Source organism: Schistocerca gregaria, chromosome 2 (genome assembly GCF_023897955.1).
Source record: "Schistocerca gregaria isolate iqSchGreg1 chromosome 2, iqSchGreg1.2, whole genome shotgun sequence".
In the NCBI taxonomy this organism is placed as follows: Eukaryota; Metazoa; Arthropoda; class Insecta; order Orthoptera; family Acrididae; genus Schistocerca; species Schistocerca gregaria.
Window position 1 is genome coordinate 250,278,719 of NC_064921.1, and position 26,162 is coordinate 250,304,880.

At 41.5% G+C, this 26,162-nt stretch overlaps 1 protein-coding gene across 1 annotated transcript; it reads right to left on the reverse strand.

The window, feature by feature from the left end:
• Positions 1 to 2,252: 2,252 nt before the first annotated feature.
• Positions 2,253 to 16,950, reverse strand: LOC126336111 (dehydrogenase/reductase SDR family member 11-like). The gene is made up of 6 exons (XM_049999590.1): positions 16,724 to 16,950; positions 14,311 to 14,473; positions 11,427 to 11,556; positions 7,876 to 8,005; positions 3,794 to 3,937; positions 2,253 to 2,369 (listed from the first exon to the last, which is right to left on the reverse strand). Exons 1-6 carry the CDS (start codon positions 16,859 to 16,861, stop codon positions 2,325 to 2,327), a joined length of 750 nt encoding a protein of 249 aa, XP_049855547.1. The 5' UTR covers positions 16,862 to 16,950; the 3' UTR covers positions 2,253 to 2,324.
• Positions 16,951 to 26,162: the final 9,212 nt, after the last annotated feature.

Sequence of the window (26,162 nt, forward strand, 5' to 3'; positions counted from 1 at the left end):
CAGCCCAATCTTGCCACTTTCATGAATGAGAATGAAATGATAAGGACAACACACACACCCAGACATCTCGAGGCAGGTGAAAATCCCTGACCCCGCCAGGAATCGAACCCGGGGCCCGGTGCTCGGGAAGCGAGAACGCGACCGCGAGAGCACGACCTGCAGAGGCTGCGATAAGCATCGAATTGCTGCACAGATGAAGCCACTCATTGGTAGATAATGTCACTTTATTGCTATAGTATCGAGAAATTACGAATATTTGTACCGGGCTGAACTTCCATTCTTTCGTAATCCTCACAATATCTCGTTTGTGCTCACTGACATTCAAAGCGTTCGTTGCGTTGAACAATGACACTGAGAGCTTAAACAATCAATACACAATTATGTTACCTGACCACGACGACCTATGATCTTAAACATACACATACGTTAATAATCTAATGTAAATACTTGCATGAGGATTTTTTTTTCGCTGGTCTGCTTTGATGAATGGGAGTGCACTACCTCATACGCAGCTGGAATGTTTTTTCAGTTTGTGTATATATACATTGACTGCTGACATACCACAAACTCTAAGAAATGCGATGTGCCATCGTTTAATTTTAAAAGTGTGAAACAAATGCGTTCAGTCCAGTCTGTGTTACGAATTAACAGCAGGTATTCAGAATTTGTTGTCAAATACTGTTTGCGATCGTAATATTTTTACGCTGTGGAAATACTGTCAGCAAACAGCTCATCACACAGTCTCCGCAGTAGCTCATTAACCGATCTCATAAAATAGTATTTCCTCTTCGGGTATCCCATGTCATAGTACGAATGTGGTGGATAATTTCGTCAGCTAACTTAACGTTTTCTTTGCTAACCATTTCATTAGCATATGATTCCAAGCTCTTTCACAGAGCGCAATGTGTGTTGGGACACACGTCACAGTCAGTTGCTCTAGACTGTCAATCTTTCACTTCCAGGTGTCTCCATCATGCTAACGTAATGTTTCCATGGCAGAAGAATCACAAATTGTGCTGGTAATTTGGCCAGATATCCCGAATGTCTCAAACGTTATTTCTCCTTAATATTGGGAATTAACATTCGAAAAATGAAGTCGCTTGAAATTGTTTCTCCTCTGACAAACATTTCATCAGAAAAGTTAAAAGCTTTGTTTACTTGAGGCACAGGTCAGAGACACTCTCATTTAGTAATCAATGACACTCTCCACCTGTGTGTGCTGTGATGCATTTGTTTATAGCCAGTAATGATTTATGTGTGTACTAAGTTATTAAGATTTTCATAATATCGAATGATGTATTGGCAGCATAGAACTCCAACATGCTGAATTTTATCTGCTGTTTAAAGCTTTGTTGGTAGATAGTCTATTTTGTGTTAGCATCGCAGACTTTGTCGCAGCCACATGGAGGCTATGTAGTCCTGAGCTGTGTCATCATTTGTGAACTTTACAACTACTCAAGTAGAAGTAGAATCAAAGGGTTAAAAAGCTATCAAGTTTGAGAGAATATATCATTGGTAACTAACCATAGACTAAAACAAAATCATAAGTGAACAACTGATGAAGTTTTTGGAATGCTAAATACTGAGAATTACTTCTCGCAGTCGTCTGCAATCATCAGTTGAAGCGGAGGATTCTGTGCATTTCAGTTATTTATTTAACATTCTTTATTCAAGTATTTTCAGTGCTGTCTCGACTGTTATTTTGTCTAAGTATTAACAATCTAATTTACATCAGTAAAGATATATTGAACTTACCCTGTTTGTGTTACACTTTGCTAAGGCTGTACTGTCCTGAGGTGTATGTTCATGATTGGATATTTCTGCCTGAGAACGTTTTGATGGTGGTTAGATGTTTCATTAGCTCAAATAACATCTAGGATATTTATGTGGTTATTGCTTCAGGAGGGGATGCTGTATAAGAGGTTCAGCCCATTACACTCAGCTCCTTTATTTCCTTTAAGTAACATTCAGCAGCTGTCAGACATCTCAAGCTTACATTTCTCAGACTGCAGCTCGTCGTGGTGTTGGACACTGTTTAGGAAAGGCACTAGGATACACACGGTCAGCTTCGCTCCACTCCAGAAATTATGAAAGGACCACACATTGGCCATCAGCATGACTGTAGTACTCATTGCGTTGGGAAGAGAGCAGAACACATTGACCTAGGAATTGCGTAATAGGCCTGGGGGGATGAAGGTTATCTTTGGCTACTTTGACAGCATACGTATATTAAGCAATTAGTACACATGCAGTTTTCAACTAGATGTTTTATTAAGCTTAAAATCAGAAATTACAATACACTGATGGCAACATTCAGTGCAAAATCACCCGTAGTATTCTCCTGTTGGTCGGATAATGATGTCGTGAACCTGAAACAAGTTAAACACGTTAGTTAAGAGGGGAAGTGGGGAAGAACATAACAACAGAACATGCTAATACATTCGGTTTCCATAGCGCGTGTTTCTTTCATTGTCTTCGAGAAGGAGTAGTCATGCTTTTTTAAGTTACTTCTCACTTTCGTTTCTCTAATAGCAACAAAATTTTATAACTGCCCACCGGTCGCACACTAATGATGATTTATAAAATAGCGAATTAGCGTTACTTCACGAAAATTATAAACCGTCGTTACAGCAAGTAAAAACGCAAAATTTATTGTTACTTACCAATTATTTTATGTGAAATTTTTGTGAAAACCTAACGAAAATACTTTTGACAACCATTCCGCCTACTATCCACCAAGAATGCTAGAACGACCAGGTTGACTAACACTGACTTACTCTACGTCAAATTAAAGAGGAGATCAAAGTGATTCTGGCAGTATGCAACCAAGATTTGTGATTACTATACATTGGAAAATACAGCTTAGAGAAGATTTATGTGCCTGAACTTCAGCGTGTCATAAAAGTTGCTAATGAGTGTGGCTCTTAGTGTAACTCAATTGAACTACTCACATGTAACATATCATAACTGATTAATTGAACTTTAATTGAAATTTGGAGATAATTTAATGCAAGATAATACACCATTAGCAAGGCGGTATGTATTGGTGGACATAATGACACACTACGTCCAACATTTAGTCCGTAAGATACGTATTTTTTTAATTTTCTGTTTATTAATTTGCATAGTATCACCTGTAAGTTAGTAACTTTTATACATATCATAATTCTAACTAGTGCAAAGGAAAGAGGAGGAAAAATCCTATCAGAAGATGGTATCATCTACATATTTACCATAATAAGCTATAGCACAGAGGTTATGAACTGATTTTTAGCACTGCAACAAAACATCTAGAATTTTTGGCAAACTAATGCACGTAAAATAAGGTGTAAAGTTTCAGTCCTGCTTAGAATTTTAGTCCATAGCTAATGGTGCAGCAAGATTTTAGATATCATACGTGCATTAAAAGTAGTGAATCAGGCTGTTGATTTTACAACACATTAACTGACGTAGATTCAGAGAGTTTCCATGAAGGAGAGGTCTGGGGAATTAAAAGGGCGACGGCCATCTCGCAGTCGCTCATAATCTGGTATAAAACTGAAGTGGCAAGAGAATGTGTCGCCTCTTCTCACACTGTTGTCGGTAAATCACTGTCGATTTCCCTTGGCAGACAGTGAATTCGTTTACTTGTTGGGTAAATATATTTGCAGTTGTGGACGATTACCATCTCCGTAACTACCTGTTTCCTGAGCAATCTTTAAACTACACATACCTGCACTGTTAATAAAATTTAAACGAAAATTTTCGAATATCCCTGGAATAAGGTAACTAGGGGTAGAAGAAGAAAACTTACCTGAACCCTTGGGTGCTGGGAAAGCATATAGACCACGGCTTTTGCTATGTCTTCCGCTTCCAAGTAAGGCAATGACTTTAAATTCTCTGCCCACCTTTCAGACTGATTCATCGCATTGGTTAACACGACCCCAGGAGAAATTTGCTGCAACAGAGGAATGAATTCTTAGTTTTCCATATATGTACAGTGATAAGATGATGTTTGTAATTCTGTTTTGTATACGTACGAATTTTGTTATTTGTTGTTACAAAATATTGCAACTTTTAAAATTCGAGCCAACCTAATTTGGTCTCAGGGCAAGAATATGGTTTGTTATTATACCTACCGTTGAAATTTACCTTCTTACTAAACGCACGTATTCTTGAACTGAACAATTTTCTTCTAAACCAGAGTAATATCTGTGCTTAGTGATTTTTACGAAATTAAATCTGAGACGGAGACTGGAAGTCGCCTTTCCCATGGGAAGGTAAATATGTGGCTTAGAGTCTCAATATAGCACACAGTTTTGTTACATATATACTTGTCTACTACTGTAAAAATACATTTGTCATTGTTCGATTGTAAAGTCGTCTGCAAAACTTCCAATTTTTAAAATTGTGTTATTTATTTTACATCCGATATATTACTTGACAATAGAGTACAGGATATGTAATGATAAGACAGTTATTTTGAAACTAGAGGTGTTTGTGGATTATGACCTTAATTTATTGGCCATGAATTCCAGAATAAAGTAATAAATTAAACAAAGGTAGGGAATAAAAAAGAAGAGCCTGCATAATGAAAGCCTCCATAATGAAAGCCTGCATAATGAAAAGAACTATTGCGTGTTGAGAGTTTCAAAGGTAGCATTAGGCGACAATCGACTGAAACAAGCGAAAGGAAGATGAATGAGTAGCAATCATACATGAAATAGTGACGGCAGTAGAGAATCATACAGCCTAAGTCCCAGTTCGAACTTCTTGCATAGCACACGAGCTATTGAATTCTGTTGTCAGAAGGAGAAAATACACTCCTGGAAATTGAAATAAGAACACCGTGAATTCATTGTTCCAGGAAGGGGAAACTTTATTGACACATTCCTGGGGTCAGATACATCACATGATCACACTGACAGAACCACAGGCACATAGACACAGGCAACAGAGCATGCACAATGTCGGCACTAGTACAGTGTATATCCACTTTTCGCAGCAATGCAGGCTGCTATTCTCCCATGGAGACGATCGTAGAGATGCTGGATGTAGTCCTGTGGAACGGCTTGCCATGCCATTTCCACCTGGCGCCTCAGTTGGACCAGCGTTCATGCTGGACGTGCAGACCGCGTGAGACGACGCTTCATCCAGTCCCAAACATACTCAATGGGGGACAGATCCGGAGATCTTCCTGGCCAGGGTAGTTGACTTACACCTTCTACAGCACGTTGGGTGGCACGGGATACATGCGGATGTGCATTGTCCTGTTGGAACAGCAAGTTCCCTTGATGGTCTAGGAATGGTAGAACGATGGGTTCGATGACGGTTTGGATGTACCGTGCTCTATTCAATGTCCCCTCGACGATCACCAGAGGTGTACGGCCAGTGTAGGAGATCGCTGCCCACACCATGATGCCGGGTGTTGGCCCTGTGTGCCTCGGTCGTATGCAGTCCTGATTGTGGCGCTCACTTGCACGGCGCCAAACACGCATACGACCATCATTGGCACCAAGGCAGAAGCGACTCTCATCGCTGAAGACGACAGGTCTCCATTCGTCCCTCCATACACGCCTGTCGCGACACCACTGGAGGCAGGCTGCACGATGTTGGGGCGTGAGCGGAAGACGGCCTAACGGTGTGCGGGACCGTTACCCAGCTTCATGGAGACGGTTGCGAATGATCCTCGCCGATACCCCATGAGCAACAGTGTCCCTAATTTGCTGGGAAGTGGCGGTGCGGTCCCCTACGGCACTGCGCAGGATCCTACGGTCTTGGCGTGCATCCGTGCGTCGCTGCGGTACGGTCCCAGGCCGACGGGCACGTGCACCTTCTGCCGACCACTGGCGACAACATCGATGTACTGTGGAGACCTCACACCCCACGTGTTGAGCAATTCGGCGGTACGTCTACCCGGCCTCCCGCATGCCCACTATACGCCCTCGCTCAAAGTCCGTCAACTGCACATACGGTTCACGTCCACGCTGTCGCGGTATGCTACCAGTGTTAAAGATTGCGATGGAGCTCCGTATTCCACGGTAAACTGGCTGACACTGACGGCGGCGGTGCACAAGTGCTGCGCAGCTAGCGCCATTCGACGGCCAACACCTCGGTTCCTGGTGTGTCCGCTGTGCCGTGCGTGTGATCATTGCTTGTACAGCCCTCTCGCAGTGTCCGGAGCAAGTATGGTGGGTCTGACACACCGGTGTCATTGTGTTCTTTTTTCCATTTCCAGGATTGTATAAAAATATAGCAAATCAAACAGACAAAGGGGATACGGAAGTCTAAAAAAATAAGCATGACATGAAATGCAGTATGGCAAGGCAAGAATGGTTGGAGGAGAGATGAAAAGCTGTAGTATCATGCATAACTATATGAAATATGTATGCCTCCTGTTGTAAAATTAAAGAGACCTTTGGAGAAAAGAGAAGCAGCTGTATGGATATCAAAAATTAAGACGGCAAGCCATTACTAAGCAAAGAACGGAAGGCTAAAATATATAGCTGGGAGACGAACTTGAAGACAATATTTTAGAAAGGGAAAAGAAAGTAGATGAAGGGTGATGCCACATTGTGAGAATAATTGAACAGAGCATTGAAAGACCGAAGTCGAAACAAGGCACCTGGCGAAGAAAATACTCCCTCATAATAATTAATGAGGTCTTTGTGAGAATATAACAAAACTATTGCATCTAGTACGGTAGACATAGACCTATGAGGCAGACGGAATACCCTCAGCCTTCCATAATAATGCAGTGATTCCAAAGCCAAAGAAAGGAGTAACTTACAGAAGCAAAGATTACCGAACCATCAGTTCAATAAGTCATGGTTGCAAAATGCGGGTCCAAATTATTTGCAGGAGAATGCAAAACCTGGTAGACGCCACCGTCGTGGAAGGTCAGTTTGAGTTCCGGGAAGATAGAGTAACAAGCGTGGTACTACTGACCCTACGACATATCCTACGAGACAGCCTGAAGAAAGACAAGTCTACTGATATAGCATTCGTAGAATTAGGCAACTATTTTGACCATATTTACTGGAATACACTGTTTGAAACACTGAGAGTAGTAGGGATAAAATACAAGTAGCAAAAGGTTATTTACAACTTGTGCAGAAGCCAGACTGCAGTTATAAGAGTCGAAGAACACGAAAGGAAAGTAGAAGTTAAAAAGGGTCTGTGAAAGAAATGAAGTCGAACTTCAGAGTAAATGAATAAAAACTTTGACGTTTGGCGATGACATCGTAATTCTGTCAGAAACAGTGCGGAAAATTAAAACAAGGACATTTAATGTTGTCAAATTATATCAGGCGATGTTGAAGGAATTGGGTTAGGAAATGAGACACTGGAAGCAGTAGATGAGTTTTGTTATTTGAGCCCCGAAATGATGACGATTACCGAAGTAGAGAGGACGCAAAATGCGGATTGCCAAAAGTAAGGAAGGCGTTTCTGGAATGTGGCTCTTTATGGAAGCGATATGTGTATATTAAACAGTAAGAACGACGCTTTTTAGATGTGGTGATACGGTAGTATGTTGAAAATTACATGGATGGATCGGATAACTAATAAGGAAGTAACGAGTCCGTCGAATTGGGGACAAACGAAATGTATGACATAAGTTGACTAAAAGAACGGAATGATTGATCGGAAACATCCTTAGACGCATTATGGAGGAAAGTGTGTGTAAAATTGTAGTGGGAGAACAAAGACTGATTGCAACAATAGTCCTCAAATGGATGCTGGTTGCAGTAGTTATTCAGAGAAGTGCTCAGGATAGCTTAGTGTGGATAACTGCACAGAACCAGTCCTCGGACTGAAAACCACAGTAACAACATATTAATCAAAGGATTTCTACATACGTATATGTCACTGACAGGATGAGATATGTTGTCTTACCCCAACACGAATGTTGCTCTTTTTTGCGACGAGGTCCTTCCTGAGTCCTTCAGCCATGACCCTCACGGCTGTTTTGTTGGCTGAGTGCATCCCGAGGCCATCAACGTACATCGGTATATGGGCCCCAGTACTGCAAAGGAAAGTCACTCATACAGCGTCGCCGAAGCTCAGGTTGCTCCGTATCAAGTTCCCATTCTGCAGACTACTGTGATATTAATGGCAGAGCAAAGGCGGACGGCAAGATTGACTACTAAACTGTCTCTACACGAGCTGTAATTATTTGAACCTTGTCCTAGCAGACCCTAAGGGAACAATACGTAGAGGGTGTTAGTGTATTCCTAGACTCCTCAACATTGGCTCTTGAAATATTGTAGCAAGGCTTTGCGCGATAGTCTGCGTGCCAGACAATTAGGCTGTTTCATCGTCCTACCAAAAAACTGAACTCTGTCACGTGCTTTATCTGCTACTGAATCTATGTGAGCATTCCTTTTCATGTCACGACAAATTGCTAAGTCAAACTATTTGTATGAGTTGACATTTCCAGCTGTGACTCGTAGTAATTGTACTCATAGGATTCTTTGTTTTTGCGTTTTATATAGCGCACAGTTTCATATTTTTGAAGATTTAAGGCAAGTAACCATTCGTGATATCTCTTTGAAACCTTATCGATATCTGTTTGGACATTTCTGCAGTTTCTTTTCAGATAGTACTTCATTGCAGATAACTGCCTCATCTGCAGAAAGTAATTGTTTATCATAATGTCTCCCAGATCATCAATAAAAAACACGAATAGCAAGGATCTTAATACACTATTATGGGCAGATCTGAAGTTACTGAAATCTGTCGATGACTCTCTGCCCAACATGTTGAACCTCCTTACCTATATATTCTAAACACAAACACATACCTTTCGATACTCCATATTATCGTCCTTCCTTTAATAAGCGTGGTGTGATACAAAGTGAAATACATTCTAGAAGGCAATAAAAATATCATCCCTATCGTCATCTCGATCCATAATTTCCGCGATGTCGTATGACCAAAGTGCGAGCTGGGTTCTCATGACCGATATTCAGGAGTGCATGATGATTAGAACGGAGGAAGTTGTTCTGTTCTTGATACCCCTTAACGCTTGGTCTCAGGACTGTAATATATCCTTTCCCTACAGTGCGGATTGTTGTGATATTAAATTTAAATAAGAAGGTACAATGTTGAAGATGGAAAGACAAATCAAATTGCCAACAAGAAATGAAAACGTACTGTTATAAAAATTGCGAAGAAGGTATTGAAGCTTACATTGTTTTTGAGGTAGAAAATGAATTTGCAAAATATTATTTCTTTACTTAAGCGGGTTTTGCTATAAGCCCAAAAGTCCTCACCACAAGACCGTTTCATTGTTGTCAATGGAAAGCAGTAGTCTCTACAGTAGTAGGAGTGATAATAATAATTACATTTAGACTTCGTTAAAAGTGTAGTCTGCAGGTTCAACATACAAATGTCGAAATGTGAAAACAATAGCGCGCTTACGGCGAGTGATTATTGCGTCACCAAACCGACTACCCCCCCCCCCCCTTAACTAATTTAAAATGCCAAAAATTATATGAAATATATCATTTTAAAGAAATGACGGGATAGTGCACTAATCTATCAAAATAAAGTTGTAAATGACTTAAAACAGAAATCATGATACCAGAATGACATAACATTCTAACAATGAGGATCGAAGAAGAAGAAGAAGAAGGAAGACTGACTAACATTTCCCTTATTTTGTAAGCAAAATGATCGAAAAGTTAATAGGTAATTGTGACACATAAATAAAGTTCATACTCTGAAATACAGCTTTATAACTACTATAATAGAAACACAGTGATGTTCTAAATATACTCTCATATTCTGCAACACATGGATGTCACTGATGTTGGACACTAGTTTTGTGTATCATCTCTCCTTTAACCCAGTCACTGGTCAAAGTTATTGGTTGGAGAGATTTGCGGTATATTATGGTTAAAAGAGGGGCTCACCCAAACCCAAAACATGTAGGTAAACTCTCAAGGACCCTGGGACTATGTCCATTTTTGAAGATTTCTGGCTACTCTGCGAATATTTCTTCCACATACAATTTGAAACGCTGTATCTGCGGGTAGTAATCGCTCCAGAATATCTGATGACGGATAAATGCCGAAAGGCGTTATACGAGCAGTAAAGTCATTCCTAGCCTGTTATCTAATATTTATAACTGCGACGCAGTCAGCCTGAACGGAGAACTACTGATTATTATAGTAACGATCGTCTGCTTGTCGCGTGACTCTAGGTGACATCCATATTATTGAACTTAAAACATTCTCGAATATCTGCCACGGATATCCTGCCAATAGCAATGTCGATAACAGGCAAAAATGGTAGAGATTCTCGATTCACGGAATTGATGGACTGTCTATATACTTAATTAAGGTCGAACGGAAGCCTCAGTGTGCGAGACCTTCTTCCACTTGACCAGTTTCTTAATTGCGGGATGACACTTTTGGACACACCCATTACTATAGTACACACCCAAAAACTCTGACAGGCTTCGAGCCGTCCAACTGTTCGTTCACGATCTTAAGTACTCAAATGATGTCCTGTAGATATGTTGCCGTACCACGGAATGTCGCACTAATCGTTTCCCGAAAAACCTTCACCACAAGAACTGTCGAATGATTACAGAGCGTTCATACACAGACTTCGCTACAGTTTACACGTCCATATTTCCTTTTACTGTCATTGGTCGGTTGCTTCGTAGCAACGGACAATTGTTTCTTAGCAAGTGAGGTTGTTCCTTAGCTATTGTCAAACAGTGTATTTTTACCTCCTAGAAACGAAGAATAAATCCAGGAAATAACAGCAGATCTAAGCGGCCTAAAATGTTGTTCGAGCGATCAGCAAGTCGTGGTAACTACTTTTTCTAATGTAATCGTCGTGTGGGTAACAAGTCTTCGAGTATGCGATAGTTTTTTCATCCGTGTAAGGAGTCTAAAGTTCGAACCACTTGGCACTGAAATCGAAAGCAATTAAATTTGACCTCAATAAATAAACGTGAGTCGAAAAAGATCTTTTTCCTTGCGTGAAATATCGTACCATGTAATTGACAACGGTACTGTATGTCAGAATGTATAATGCCGCGTTCACCGGCGTCATATGAGAACTAAGAGTGTAGAAATTTTTATAATTATTGTCGAGGTTGCGAAGTGACAATGTCAGTAAACATTCAATCGGCAGCTACCAAGAATTTTGGGAAACGTTAGTGTCTAAGAGAGCTGTCATTAAGAAAAGAGAAGTAGTACATGTCTAAATGTCAACAACGACGTAAAGGACTGATGGAGTGACAGATGAGTCACTAATAGAGTCAGTTCCGCAACAATCACTACTGCAGTACCTACTTACCGAATTATTCACAGAAGTTTGTACATGTGTGCGTGCGTGTGCGTGCGTGTGTGTGTGTGTGTGTGTGTGTGTGTGTGTGTGTGTGTGTGTGTGTGTGTTACGAGCCTGGTCACGTAAGCGCTGGCCCCTACCTGCTGATGTGGATGACGAAGCCGTCGTCGACGCCCCTCCTCATCATGTCCTGGACCGCCTCCCTGCTGCAGATGGCCAGCCCAAGCTCGTTCACCTCAAACATCTGTCTCCAGTGTTCTGTTTTACCGGCTGTACAAGGCAACACAGTTGAGCATCAGTCAGTTACCTAAATTTGGCTACATAACTTAAATTGCAGTTTTGACGCAACAATATTAGAGAAAGAAGAAGGTAAAAATGCATTTCACACTTCACAGGCGACAATATTGGGATTTATGCTTAAAAATAAGTCGATCAAGAAAATTAAGAGCAGACCTGGTACGTGTCGTGCCCACTTTGATTTTATGTTGATCATGATTCGTTACAGGACAGCAATATGAAATGTATACTGTATATTAACTACAGTTTCGCTTTGTAACTGTAAACAAAAAATGCGTTTTCGTTAATACGAATGATAGCATATTTTTTACTCAATATCTACATTTTTGATAGAATTTTCGACAGCGTAAATGTAATAAAATTAGCCCTTAACTCACGAGGCAACCTTCCTCTAACGTACATCGTAAGTGGAGTCCCTGCGACCCTACATTTAAACCGTGATTTAAGGTCCAAATCTTCTGAAATTGTTCACTTATTTTTACAATTATTGTTCATTTATTATTACAATTATTTAAGCGTTGTATAAATATTCATTGTAAATTTTATAGCACTAAATAACTCTTGCAGTACTTTACTTCAATCCTAGGCTCCTCGAACCACTGTAGTAAGAATCTGGTCTTTTTATGTGGACTGTTATCCTGCTGGAAAACGCCTTCGCCTTAAAAGAAGGCATCAAGCATGAAGGGATGCAGATGATGTTCAATAACGTTTGCGTAGTCCAGCTGTCACTGTGTCTTACATTACCTACATAGCTCTCGAGCTGACGTACGCCTAGATGACGACTTTAACTTGACATGAACATGGATTTGGTGCGACAAGAAGTGTGAATCGTCTGGCCAGGTGTCACGTTTCCAGAGACTCACGATCGAATCTCGGAGTTCCTGTGTCCACTGTAGTCCAAACTGACGATGTCTTTAGGTGAATGGGAATCTGTATGGGGCGCCTGCTGTGAAGCGTCATGTTCAGAAATGTACCATGAATGGCGTATTACAAAACACTTGTTCCAGACCAGCACTGTACTCTGTTGTCAGAACTTCTGCAGATCGCCGCCTGTGTATTCGGAGCGAGCAAACCGCCGACGTCCGCGGCCTGTGACGAGGCGTGAACCCCGTCGCCTGCTCGTGGTTTCGCCGACCTCTAGCCGCATTCCACAGGTGCTCACACGACAGCAGCACACCAGCAGCCCACCAGTTCCACCTTTTCCGAGAAGCTCATTCCCAGTCGGCTTACCAGAGCAAACTGCCCCACCTCACAGTCTGGGTTTCTATATTTGCGGCCTGTCTCGTCGCTAGAACGATTCTGCAATCTCCGCCCCTCCACTTATTTACTCTCCTTCATCCTCGCAACCCCACGGGGCTGCATTCAGTCATGCTGTGGCCAGTGGCCATAATGTTTCGGTTCATTAGGGTGCTTCTTTACGGCATGATGAAAACGTACAAGTGATTGAAAGGAAAACGTATGGGGAATCAAAATGACTGAATACAATTAATAATGGAGAATTTACGACCGATATATGTCGCATAAAGTGGAAATAAATTGTTACGGATGGAATTAATGTATAATTAACTAGGGGGTAACGTTACTTCATATTTTAAATCTCTGCTAGAAGCACAGAGAATACTCATTTCTGAGAAAATGCGAAAGTAAAGTTACTCTATAACAAAACTACACGGGAACAAGTTAAGTGACACACCTTAAATGCTGTACACCAGGGCTACACACCGCAGACTGTAGGTAAATAATCGTTACTGAAGAACAAATGGGCTTAAGGAAAGGATATTCAACTGCTTACGCTATTTTTATTTTATGACGACATAATAAATTATATTGACACTGTAACGAAGGTAAAAACTTGACATTTATACACGGTCCAGTCACATTGCAGTGACCACCTCCAATGTTTGATGTCAACGTGCAGTAATCTCCTGAGAGTAACAGAGTCCTATCTTCTTTTTGGCCTTTGTGCCATCTTTGGTAGACATCATTAAGGATGCTCAACCTCCCATTTACAATTGTGTAACTCGCCAGCCACTTTTATTTCAAATACGTATCAGAATGTCATTGTCGCCACAGGTGTCAAACATCGCAATAGAGGAAATTGTCCTGTTAATCATGTAAATTGTATTAAACGTCCATTGTGTTACAGTGGAATAACAGCTCAGGAAGGCAGCCCACCATCTTCCATATGCGTGTGGGCGAGTGACCTTCAGGCTGCACTCACCACAGCCAGAGTGCCGGACCCGTAGGCATTAATTCTGGTTGCAGTACCGACGCAAGTGTAACTCGGCTACTTTGTCTTGAAGTATTTCGCTGTATTTCATTTTTAACAACAAAATGTATAGATGTGCTGTAATTTTAGTAAATTTTTACTCTAGCTGATGATAAATTCAGAAAGAATTTTCACCCTGTAGTTGTATGTGGGCTAATATGAAACAACCTGGCGGGCTAAAACTACGTGCCCGACTAGGGTTCGAAACCGGGACCTTCGCTTTTCGGGGGCAAGTGCCTTGCTAATGAGTTACCCAAGATAGAGTATCGTAGGTAAATGTATGGTAGCACAGTCTGTAGAGCACTTGTGCGGGAGAGGCGAAGGTACCGACTTCGAGTCTTGATCCAGCACGGTTTTGTCTTCCAGAACGTTCCGTAATGCATTCCTTCACATTTCTGATCATTCATACGTAAATTCATTAAAGTGTGAGATATTTGTTTTCCCGTTTGTATACTTACATATAAAATCAGTGTCGTAGTCGACGCCGGCGCTGTTGACGAGGATGTCGACTCCTTTGAGGTTCTCCCTAATCCATTTGAAAGCTGAGAGGATGCTTTCTTCTTTTCCCACGTCTCCCTGAAGAGCGTACAGTTTTCCCGGCGACCCCTTCACTTCAAGAGCCTAAGGAAAAACAGAAAGATTGCTTTTAAGTGCTTCATAAGATAATAATGTCACCAGCGATATAATACTCAACACTGAAAAGTTGCTCTATCACATAATGGTTAGACAGGTTGTTTCATGTACGGCGCGAGCGTTGGTCCGCTGTTGTGAGGGAATCTGTACCACTGTATTCTGTCTGCAGCTGCGTGAATCTTCGGCCCTTTGTGTGGATACTGTGGCAGGTGGAGTACCGGTTTTTACTGAGAATCAAGTAGGCGAGAGAGGAGCGGCCTTTGAAAGACGAAAGGGAAAATCGTTGCGCTGTTTAGTTGTCCGTACGGCTGTGGCAGTGGCCTCTGAGCTGTTCACGATTTCAGACAGAAACCTGAGGAAGTAACTGTCCTGTGTCCGTTAATCAACTCACATTCTGCTGCCGCGAATGGCGCGAGGGAAGAATGGTTGTCCGTAAGTCTCTGAATTGGCTCTAATTTCTGGAATTTTCTCACCGTGGTCATCATGCGAGATGTATATGTTGTCCAAGTCTTCCCGGAAAGCGCTTTCTCTAAATTTCAACCTGAACTTCTCCGTAATTCGTAACACCTCTCTTCTAACGTCTACCAACTGTTGAGCTTTCCAGTAGCCATCTCGCGACGACTTAACGATCCCACGACGAAACCGGCAGCTCTCTGTTCCATCATCTCGATGTCTTCTATCAGTCCTACTTGGTAAGGACCCCACATTGATGAACAATGCTCAAGAATATATCGCAGATGTGCCTCATAAGCCATTTCCTTCGTGGACGAGCTATATTTCGTTAAGATGCTTCCTATGAATCTTCTATTTATTTTATTCTATCATTGTACTAAACGTCGCTCTTGATAGTTACTCCTAGTTACTTTACGGTACATACTTTTTCTAGCAGTTTCTCATCAATAGTGTAGTTGTACGTTAGTTGCTTTCTTTTCCTATGTATGCGCGAAGTGTTACATTTATTTATGTTCGGGGTCAACTGCCGGAGCCTGCACCATCGACCAGTCCTGTGCAAGTCATTCTGCAAATCGCTACTGTTCTCTGGCGCTACAGCTTTTTTTATAGACAATCAAATCGTCTGCGAATAGTCTTGAATTGCATTTGACGCTTTCTAGCAGATCATTTATACACAATTTAAACAGCTGACGGTCCAATAAACGTTGTAGTTTTGAAGTTCCTCGCCAGTTGCATGTCGAAAATTTACATTAAGTGATAACCTGAGTGTAGTCAGCAGTTAGTGTAACACGAATTGTGGGAGCAATTTCTCCCCGCCAATACATGGTTGTTAAGATTAGTAGCCTGATTTTCTGGGATCTGGTGTACATTTTGGATGCTCAAGAAGAGTGGATTAGAGACCGCCCTGTTACTCCCCCAGGTAGATTTAAGTTGCTTGCTGAAGAGTGGGTGTATGCAAGCGGTTATTTAATCTTGCTTGTAAATGGAAACTGAAAACGTTATTTTCAAGGAATTGAAACTAATGTTACAGTAAGTTTATAAAAGCTTAAGTTTATTTTCTTTGACTACACAGCATAGATAAATTTTATTTCTTTTCATGTGAGAAATGTAAGGTACTGTAAATACAAACATTTAGATAAATGGGCATCTCTCGGGAAACTAGAACACTAGGTAGATACGACACGACAACACAGGCGAGATTCGGCGATCGTTCAGTGCCGAGGACAGCGCGCTCTTATTTTCCATACAAGTCCCAGGAATAATGAATTGCAGAGTCTGTTGCCGAATAGGTAAAGGAATAAATAGCGCTTTATGGTGATAACGCGTGTAAATTTGCCTGGGTTATCAGTAACAACATCATCTACAGTGGAATTGTGGAAGAGCGCATTCTGCAACTCATTAGCACAGCTTTCCTCCTACTAAGTTAAGGCAGTAATAATATAAACATTAACTGGTCCTCTCTAGGGATGTTGGAAAACTGTCACATACAGCATGTCACACATTTTCTGGACCTTGCGGAGGGTGATCATCCATTACTGTCGACTCCGTGTAAAGTGCGTGCTACACGATTCTCGAGAGTGATGAACTGTCACGTCTCTTGCTGAAACGCTGAAGAATTAGCTGTGGATTTATCGTGACGATATACGAAAATATATCTATACAGTAATAGCCTCTCCTATACAAAAATATGTGAGAATGCCTTCCGAAAGGATTTGCTGAACCGTCCCTCGTATTCTTTTCTTGAGGAAGGTCCTAAATCTAGTTAGGAGTGTTCCACAGACAGACCTTGATCAGTTCCACTCTCCTGGCGAGGCCGACCACGTGGATGCCGTGCTTGAGCAGCTCCTGAACGATAGCGGCGCCCATGCCGGAACTGGCGCCAGTAACCAGGGCCACGCGGCCAGCGTACTTCTCGATGCCCATGTCTGATGCTGCTGTCTACTGCTGCCGCCGTCTGGTGCTGAGTGTCTGCCCCAGCATCAACGGGTGCTATTTATAGTGGTGGCGGCGGAGCGCAGACGCTTCACACCACTACGGCTCCCACTACAGCAGATAACGCCGCCGTCACGTGAGCAGGTAGTAAGATAGGACAGGTGCGAAGTCCATTGGTACCGCGGCCTGACACAATAGCTGAAGTTTGCATCATCTGCCTTTATCGACAAAGTAATTGCTCTTGACAACTACACGAGTTACGGCGTTCAGTTATTTGTACAGGTTAGCAAGCTTCTTCCGTGTGATCAATAGTTTCTTTGTAAACTAAATCTATGATAAACTTGCATATCTTACTAGCTGCCAAACCCAGTATTCTTCTGGTACTTATTTTGCCTATTTTCTATTAGGAAATAAAACAAAAAATTAACAATTTTTGTAGTGTAATATCCAAAATGAGAACGAAAGTCCTATAAATGTGAGACTCGAAAGCAATGCTTGTTGAATGGTCCATTCTGTTCTATAATAACCTTCTATTCACACTACACGTGGTGCAGACATCCTGCAGCTCGCTATATCAAAGTACCTCGAATTCGCATGAAAACGCCTAGTGAGAATTCCATACATTTTGTGCTGTTGTAAATATGTCCCCTCTACCGTAGTGCGAGAAACACGCATGAGTCACTGCATGGATAATGGATAACATCCTTGACTCTGTGTTCAATGTCGCTTTGTTGCTAGTCTGTTGTACATTGTAAGGAAATTCTTATTACTGGCACAGTATCGAACAGATGAGTTTTAGAGAATAAGATCTGGTATTCGTGAGTCTGAGAGAAACTGTCATCAATACATTATTATAGACTTGAAAATTTGTTTGTAAAACTGTTTTCTTGACTATATGGATGGAGAAGATTTTTGGAGGAATATCTCAAGGTAACCATTCACACGCAACAATTAAATATTTGTTTGTCGGAACTATTGACTGAAGGAAATCTTTGTCTCTTAAATAACCAATAATATTCATGATTAGTGCTAATTTGATCACTTTGTTTTCATTCTGTCACAAATAAGACAAATGTCTGTAATTCTTGTTATGAGTGAATTTTGGAACCGTTGCAGAGTCTTTTTGGGCAACAATGAGAGTGTAACTTTTCACGAATACTTTTCTTTAAAGTAAACCCTTCTTCATCATTCTTATTAAAGTTTTAAATATTTTGACGTGTGTGCATTGCACTTTACGCCACACGCAGCTCCGGCTGTTTTTGACAAGGAAAGAAAAATTTATAAGTGAGTAGATCATTTTTCTGTAGCTGATACATTCGCAGACTTCACTTTGCTTTCGAGAAAGTCAGTACACTAGACACAAAACAGCATGCTGATCATTGAGCAAGTCACTTTTTTTTCAGGGCAGATCTCACTTTGCATTCTTATGTGCAAACAGTACGTAGAATTTTCAGGTGTTGCGCTAAGTAAGGAGGTTAATTTACGGTGAACAGTGTAGGTAGTCTTAAAGAGTTTTTTTTTTCTATCGAGCTGAGCAGTACTTTATTTTGTGGATATTTCAAATCAGACTTAGCACTTCATGTAGTCACTTTCATAATTTATTTCGATATTGAGTTTGAGTTAAATAAAGTTCGTTTTGTTTCAGGTCTCTGATCGCTAAGGCAATACAGGGCCACCCAACAGTCAGTGTGGCTAAGCAGCTGAATGCGATAGCTTAAGGATGTGGCAGACAGGTAGAAAGTTTTTCAAAAACAATATTCAGTATTTCAAACGCATATAAATGTCATAGAATGCTTACAATCTGGCTGGTCTCAGATTCTGTTCGATATACACGGAGCAACGCGCTCCGGTAACATGAACATGTTGTCGTCATTGCAAGTGGCTCTGAGCACTAAGGGACTTAACATCTGTGGTCATCAGTCCCCTAGAACTTAGAACTACTTAAATCTAACTAACCTAAGGACATCAAACACATCCATGCCCGGGGTAGGATTCGAACCTGCGACCGTAGCGGTCCCGCGGTTCCAGACTGAAGCGCCTATAACCGCATGGCCACACCAGCCGGCCATTGGAAGTGGAATACGTCACTGTAATGATTCTAAAGAATCCGCCTCGATTGAAAATTGAAACCGAATGTTGACCTAGGTTTTTGCGCGGATAACGACACCTACTTCGGAACACACTAAAGCTACAAACTGCCTGAAGAGGCATGGTCCAACATTAATACAGAACGCCCAAAATGACAAAAGACTTGCATGAAATGTAAAATAATTTGGGCCTTCTGTATTAATGTTGGACGATGCCTCTTTGCGCAGTTTGAAGTTTTAGTGTGTTCCGAAGAAGGCGTGATTATCTGCACCGAAACCTAGGTCAACAACCGGTTTCAATTTGCAATCGAGGCGAATTCGTTCTAATCATTAAATTATTCATGATTGCTGACGCACTGCAATGTTAAAAGTTCTCATACGTCACTGCCCTTAAAGAGTTAGCCCTATTAGGTCAGATGTTTTAGGACGTTCATGCTACTGGACATTCTCGAGATATCTACAACTCATTAAGCGTTCGTTGCGGGTATCGTCTACGAGGCTTATAAATTGGATTGCTGCCCAGTCGTGAATAAACTACACAACTTCTCTTTCTGCAAAGACACAATTAACATACAGACATTGATAGTAAAGGGAAGGTGGTGTCTTGCTTCCATTATCGTAAGGGGTTATTATGTGACTACATGTGGCTTTTGTGCAAGTGTGATGTCCCACTCTGTACGAAATCCACCTCATATGGAAAATATCAGCTGTGTACTGGTTGTCCATAAAAAATGGTTCAAATGGCTCTGAGCACTATGGGACTTAACATCTGTGGTCATCAGTCCCCTAGAACTTAGAACTACTTAAACCTAACTAACCTAAGGACACCACACACATCCATGCCCGAGGCAGGATTCGAACCTGCGACCGTAGCAGTCGCGCGGTTCCGGACTGAGCGCCTAGAACCTCTAGACCACCGCGACCGGCAGTTGTCCATCCCTTCTTCTTACAGTACATTGACAGAATTGTAATCTACCATAATGGTCTTGTAGCCTAGACGCCCGAAAACGTTGTAACTGATATCAATAAATTAACTCTTTGTGCAGAAAGAGCCACACAAGAGCGCGGTTTATGCGTTGAACAGTACCAAAACACCGCAAGCTTGTTTCAAGATCATCTTCGGCCCATTGCAACAGTCGCTCCGCAACCTTGCGAACTATGCGATGTTTACTACGATCAGAAAGTCGACGGTTCAACCTCTGAACCTCAGGATGTCATCCGGCGTGCAGTCGATTAACGTCGTAGAATGGAATACTATGCTACGTGATCAAAAGAATACGGACACCACCACCAACAAAAACTGACCACTGGATGTCATGAGAGCTGACCCGCCAGTATGAAAGGAGGAGGGGAGTGTTGTGTTGCCAACAGGGCAGCAGAATGGATCAGTCAGCAGAACTCAGTCACATCGAAAGTGAACTAGTTACTGGATTTCACATGGTTAATAAAGCCATCAGAGACAGTTCAACCCCTCTAAAGCTGCCCAAGTCGACTATTGGTGATGTGATTGAAGTGATAACTCGAAGGAATACCAGACAGCTAAACCAAGACCAGGCAAAACCTCATGTTCAGATGGACAGGGGCCGCTGAGCAGTACTGAAGGTGGTTGTAAAAAATCGCATGAAATCAGCTGACGGATCCTTTCGTGGGTTCCAAAACGCTACCATGAATCCAGCTAGCACAATGACTGTACATAGGCAGTTACAAAGAATGGGGTACAGTGGCAGAACACCTCCCCGTAACCCATACATTTCTGCATCAGTGTCATGTGATGCTTGAGGTATTTTTGGAGATTGATAAGTGTTACTGAAGTATACAAATTTTTAATTTTTCTCAATAAAGTATTTTGCACGTCTATCAAATTGTAATTTATTATCGTGTTGGAATCTATTCTTCCCGAACATGAAATTTCTTTGCTAGGCGTTTCCAAGAGACAGTTTGCTCGGCGTATCACTAGAGGGTGCGGAGTCGCTCGCCGATCTTACTTAACAACACGAGCCCTTCCTGCTCCACGTGGGTCGGGCATTCTGTTTAGAAACTGTGGTCGCTCACCGAATACGGAGGTCCAATCCGTCGTATTATCGGTGGCTGTGGAAAAAGAGTGCATACGACAGTTGCAGAATTATTGCTTGTACAATCGCGAGTTTGCGACTTTGAAAACGGCACGCTTCTCGTTTTGACTGCCTTGCTTGTGGATGCTGCTGCGCCATTATTTATATGCAGCTAAGGATGGGCGTACAAAGGAAACAGTGTCCATGCGACGGGTGAAGAGTCATTGCTTCCATCTTCCTTCACGGTCGTGCGTTTGTCTCTACGGGGCGTGCGTGTTACTTTTATCTTACATTTTTGCTACCACTGTTGTGGATGCTGTGCTTTTGTGATGAACTTGCATCTAAACATAGGTATAGCGAGAAAACGATGAGCAGCTTTGTTACTCGTAGCTAAAGAACGTAAAAGGCTGTTGCTATTTATGAAATGTCATCTTCGGTGACCAAAATTCAATGTGGGTTCTCGCGTTTAACGCTGCTTACCTTTCTCCGTTGAGGGTTTAATTTGCCGTAGATTTGTATGTGGATCAACATTCGGTGTTAATAGTTCATGCCAGAGTATTTTAAGCCTAACTGTAAAAATTGTGAACCTTGTTGCAAAGGGCAAACGTAATTTTATATTTTAATGCTGAGCGTTCCGTAAAATTGTCATTTCTGTATTCATCCATTACAAAAAAATAATTTTTTTGAATTAACGTGCTTTTATTTTACACCTGAAGAGATAAGACTGCCATACGTTTTCCATCGTTGGTTTTCCTTTAAAAGCTACACTAATTTTTTAAATTCAAGATTCCTCGCCAGCATTGGTTTTCTTATATGAAGGGGTCTACAAACTTCATAGATTTTGGTAAATGTTCTCATTGTCATTGTCGTAATTGCTATCCATTTTATAGTGGCTGTTACAACGCGTATTGTGACTTGTTTTTTTAAATCTTTAAAATGCAAATTTATTATTATTTTTTTCAGTGTTGACTTAGTATTTTATCAATCCCCGATCAAAAGTCCCTACCATTCCACGATTAGTAGCTAACTAAAAATCAATAGACGTTATCGTAATGAAAAATTGCTCTTCATATGTATTAATTAACATTTCTATTTGTTAACAGATGCGGAATTGACAGAAACTTTCTTCCGAGATATCCGTGTCAACTGATTTATGTTTAATATACGAGTTTTTTTTGAAAATGGCTTCTCACTCCGCTGTGAAGCAAATATCCGAACACTGACCTTCAATCGTATAAGAAAGCAGAAGGGCGTTTAACGAGTACGGCCCGCTCTGGACACAAGTAGAGTTCACTGCGTCTCAGCAGGTATTGTTTCCGGACAAATTCTCCGCTGATGCTTTTTTTCTCATTTTGACCCGTACTGTCTCCTAAAAGAATAAGCGGGGCTTTTGTTTGAACACACAATATAAGGCAGATTCGTGACGTGCGATGGCCGGCCGCTGTGATGAGCGGTTCTAAGCGCTTTAGTTTGGCGCCGCGCGACCGCTACGGTCGCAGATTCGAATCCCGCCTCGGGCATGGATGTATGTGATGTCCTTAGGTTAGTTAGGCTTAAGTAGTTCTAAGTTCTAGGGGACTGATGACCTCAGATTTTAAGTCCCATAGCCATTTGAACCATTTTTTATGTGCGATGCAGCAGTTACGCTAAAATGAAGAAGGCAGCTGAGTACCAACAGCAATAGACAGCTGCATTCAATAGTCTCTATGCTTGTTGATCAAAGAAACAATATCTTCGCAGCGCAGTGCCGATGGTACTGTTATCGACGACTGTGCCGCTAAAGCGGAGTTATTGAACGCAGTTTTCCGAAATTCCTTCACCAGGGAAGACGAATAGAATATTCCAGAATTTGAAACACGAACATCTGCTAGCATGAGTTTCTTAGAAGTAGATACCTTAGGGGTTGCGAAGCAACTCAAATCGCTTGATACGGGCAAGTCTTCAGGTCCAGATTGTATACCGATTAGGTTCCTTCCAGATTACGCTGATACTATAGCTCCCTACTTAGCACTCATATACAACCGCTCGCTCACCGATAGATCTGTACCTACAGATTGGAAAATTGCGCAGGTCGCACCAGTGTTCAAGAAGGGTAGTAGGAGTAATCCATTTAACTACAGACCTATATCATTGACGTCGGTTTGCAGTAGGGTTTTGGAGCATATACTGTATTCAAACATTATGAATCACCTCGAAGGGAACGATCTATTGACACGTAATCAGCATGGCTTCAGAAAACATCGCTCTTGTGCAACGCAGCTAGCTCTTTATTCGCACGAAGTAATGGCCGCTATCGACAGGGGATCTCAAGTTGATTCCGTATTTCTAGATTTCCGGAAAGCTTTTGACACCGTTCCTCACAAGCGACTTCTAATCAAGCTGCGGAGCTATGGGGTATCGTCTCAGTTGTGCGACTGGATTCGTGATTTCCTGTCAGGAAGGTCGTAGTTCGTAGTAATAGACGGCAAATCATCGAGTAAAACTGAAGTGATATCAGGTGTTCCCCAGGGAAGCGTCCTGGGACCTCTACTGTTCCTGATCTATATAAATGACATGGGTGACAATCTGAGCAGTTCTCTTAGACTGTTCGCAGATGATGCTGTAATTTACCGTCTAGTAAGGTCATCCGAAGACCAGTATCAGCTGCAAAGCGATTTAGAAAAGATTGCTGTATGGTGTGTCAGGTGGCAGTTGACGCTAAATAACGAAAAGTGTGAGATGATCCACATGAGTTCCAAAAGAAATCCGTTGGAATTCGATTACTCGTTAAATAGTACAATTCTCAAGGCTGTCAATTCAACTAAGTACCTGGGTGTTAAAATTACGAACAACTTCAGTTGGAAGGACCACATAGATAATATTGTCGGGAAGGCGAGCCAAAGGTTGCGTTTCATTGGCAGGGCACTTAGAAGATGCAACAAGTCCACTAAAGAGACAGCTTACACTACACTCGTTCGTCCTCTGTTAGAATATTGCTGCGCGGTGTGGGATCCTTACCAGGTGGGATTGACGGAGGACATCGAAAGGGTGCAAAAAAGGGCAGATCGTTTTGTATTATCGAGTTATAGGGGAGAGAGTGTGGCAGATATGATACACGAGTTGGGATGGAAGTCATTACAGCATAGACGTTTTTCGTCGCGGCGAGACCTTTTTACGAAATTTCAGTCACCAACTTTCTCTTCCGAATGCGAAAATATATTGTTGAGCCCAACCTACATAGGTAGGAATGATCATCAAAATAAAATAAGAGAAATCAGAGCTCGAACAGAAAGGTTTAGGTGTTCGTTTTTCCCGCTCGCTGTTCGGGAGTGGAATAGTAGAGAGATAGTATGATTGAGGTTCGATGAACCCTCTGCCAAGCACTTAAATGTGAATTGCAGAGTAGTCATGTAGATGTAGATGTAGATGTAGATGTACTGTTGCGAGCACGAATATTTAGTGTCTTACGACTCACTTCACTAATCTCCATGCAATCTTTATTTAGCCTTTTCCTAGCTTTTCCAGCTATTTAATTTTCCTTCTAAGTTCATCCCTTGAGGCCAGAAGAACGTTGAATTCATGCACTTTTCTTCGCAATACATTTCTGACTTGGCCCAGTCCCGGAAATACGGCCAGGGTGAAGTTTAGATTACTAGATAAAAAAAAAGTGATCATTCTGATTTTAATATATCAGACAGTGGTGTTACATGCAATACCTTTCATAATATATTGATGTGAGCGGCTTTACCTAGAGTACGGTCGAGGCAGTACCTTCTTTATCTTTTACGTGCTATCTTATTTGTTTTTCTACTCATCCTCTCACTACATTTGTAGAGTGCCACGCTAACCTGAGCTCTAATATCAATAAGTAGTTATTATGATATTGGATCAGTCAGCTGCTGCAATACCGTTCGTAACAGGGGCTCATCTTTACACTTTCCTTTGTTGTACTGTTACTTCAATTATTGGAGTATAAATCTGTATCTTTTATTACAACTTCCGTCTAAGTTTCATCTTTAACTAATTTGCTTCCAAGGTCAAAATACGTTTCAGCATGTAGCCATCATCAGATACCAATTGAGTGTCCCTTGTGCGAACACGGCTATGTGACCAAAAAAAAACCGCGTTACAGCCTCGCTCATGTACGGTTTATTATTGGATATCTAGTGCTGTATCCACCAGGCTGCAAAGACGTTTATAATGAGGTGGGAATCTAGCGTGCGGGTGCAAAGGTGGCCGTGTCTTCAACGTGTTCTGTTGCAACACCGATCGAATCCTAATCGGTTGGAAAAGAGGACGAGTCTGAAAGGAATAATAACGGCCGCAAAGAGTATGGATGCAAAACTGGTCATGTCATCTTGCCACACGTTAACATTATAAAAGTTCCGCTGTTGGGTAGCCTATGACTGAAATGTTTAGGTTGGCACACTGGAGAGAATCCCGTATGTTTTTTGTTCTATTACACTCATGTAGGAACGAAAGTACGAGAACGCACTGTTTTATAATAAAATGACCGGCCAGCGCCCTCGTTCCATTGTTGATTTTAGAAGCACTTTCTGGTCAAATTTATTGTAGGACAGTCCGAAATGGACGAGGATAGTGCAAAGGAAACATCTGCTTTTGCAGAACATGTCGAGAAGCCCGCCGAAAATAGTACTGATAGTAGTATTAATGATGACAGGGAAGACGTCACGTTAAATTGTGGTTCCAGGAAGAGACGAAGAAATATAGAGAAATGTAAACGAATTGTCGAGAAAAAGGAGAGATAAGGAAGACCACTTCTTATAGCAGTAATGAAATATTTGTCACGTTTCATACTGTTGGATTTAATGACCTATTCATATAAATTAACATGTTCTTAGCTTCTTCGTTGCTGGGTAGCTGGTAGCTCCTGCATATCTAAAATATAAGTCTCCCTTCGAAAATATTCCTCGTTAGTTCAGCGTACTTCAAAACAAACATTCAACCTTTGATTGCTTTGACATATAACTAGTGTCTGTTGTATATGATTTCATTTTCAACTATCTTTAGGGAGCAACCGAAAGGGTTTCCACAGATGCTGAACTGTAAACATCCTGGTAAAAGGATGAAATGTAAGGAATTCACTTTGCAGAACGTATGGCGGACCTATGAAAAGTTTTATGGAGAAAGTCACCTAGACTGGCAGTGCAAATA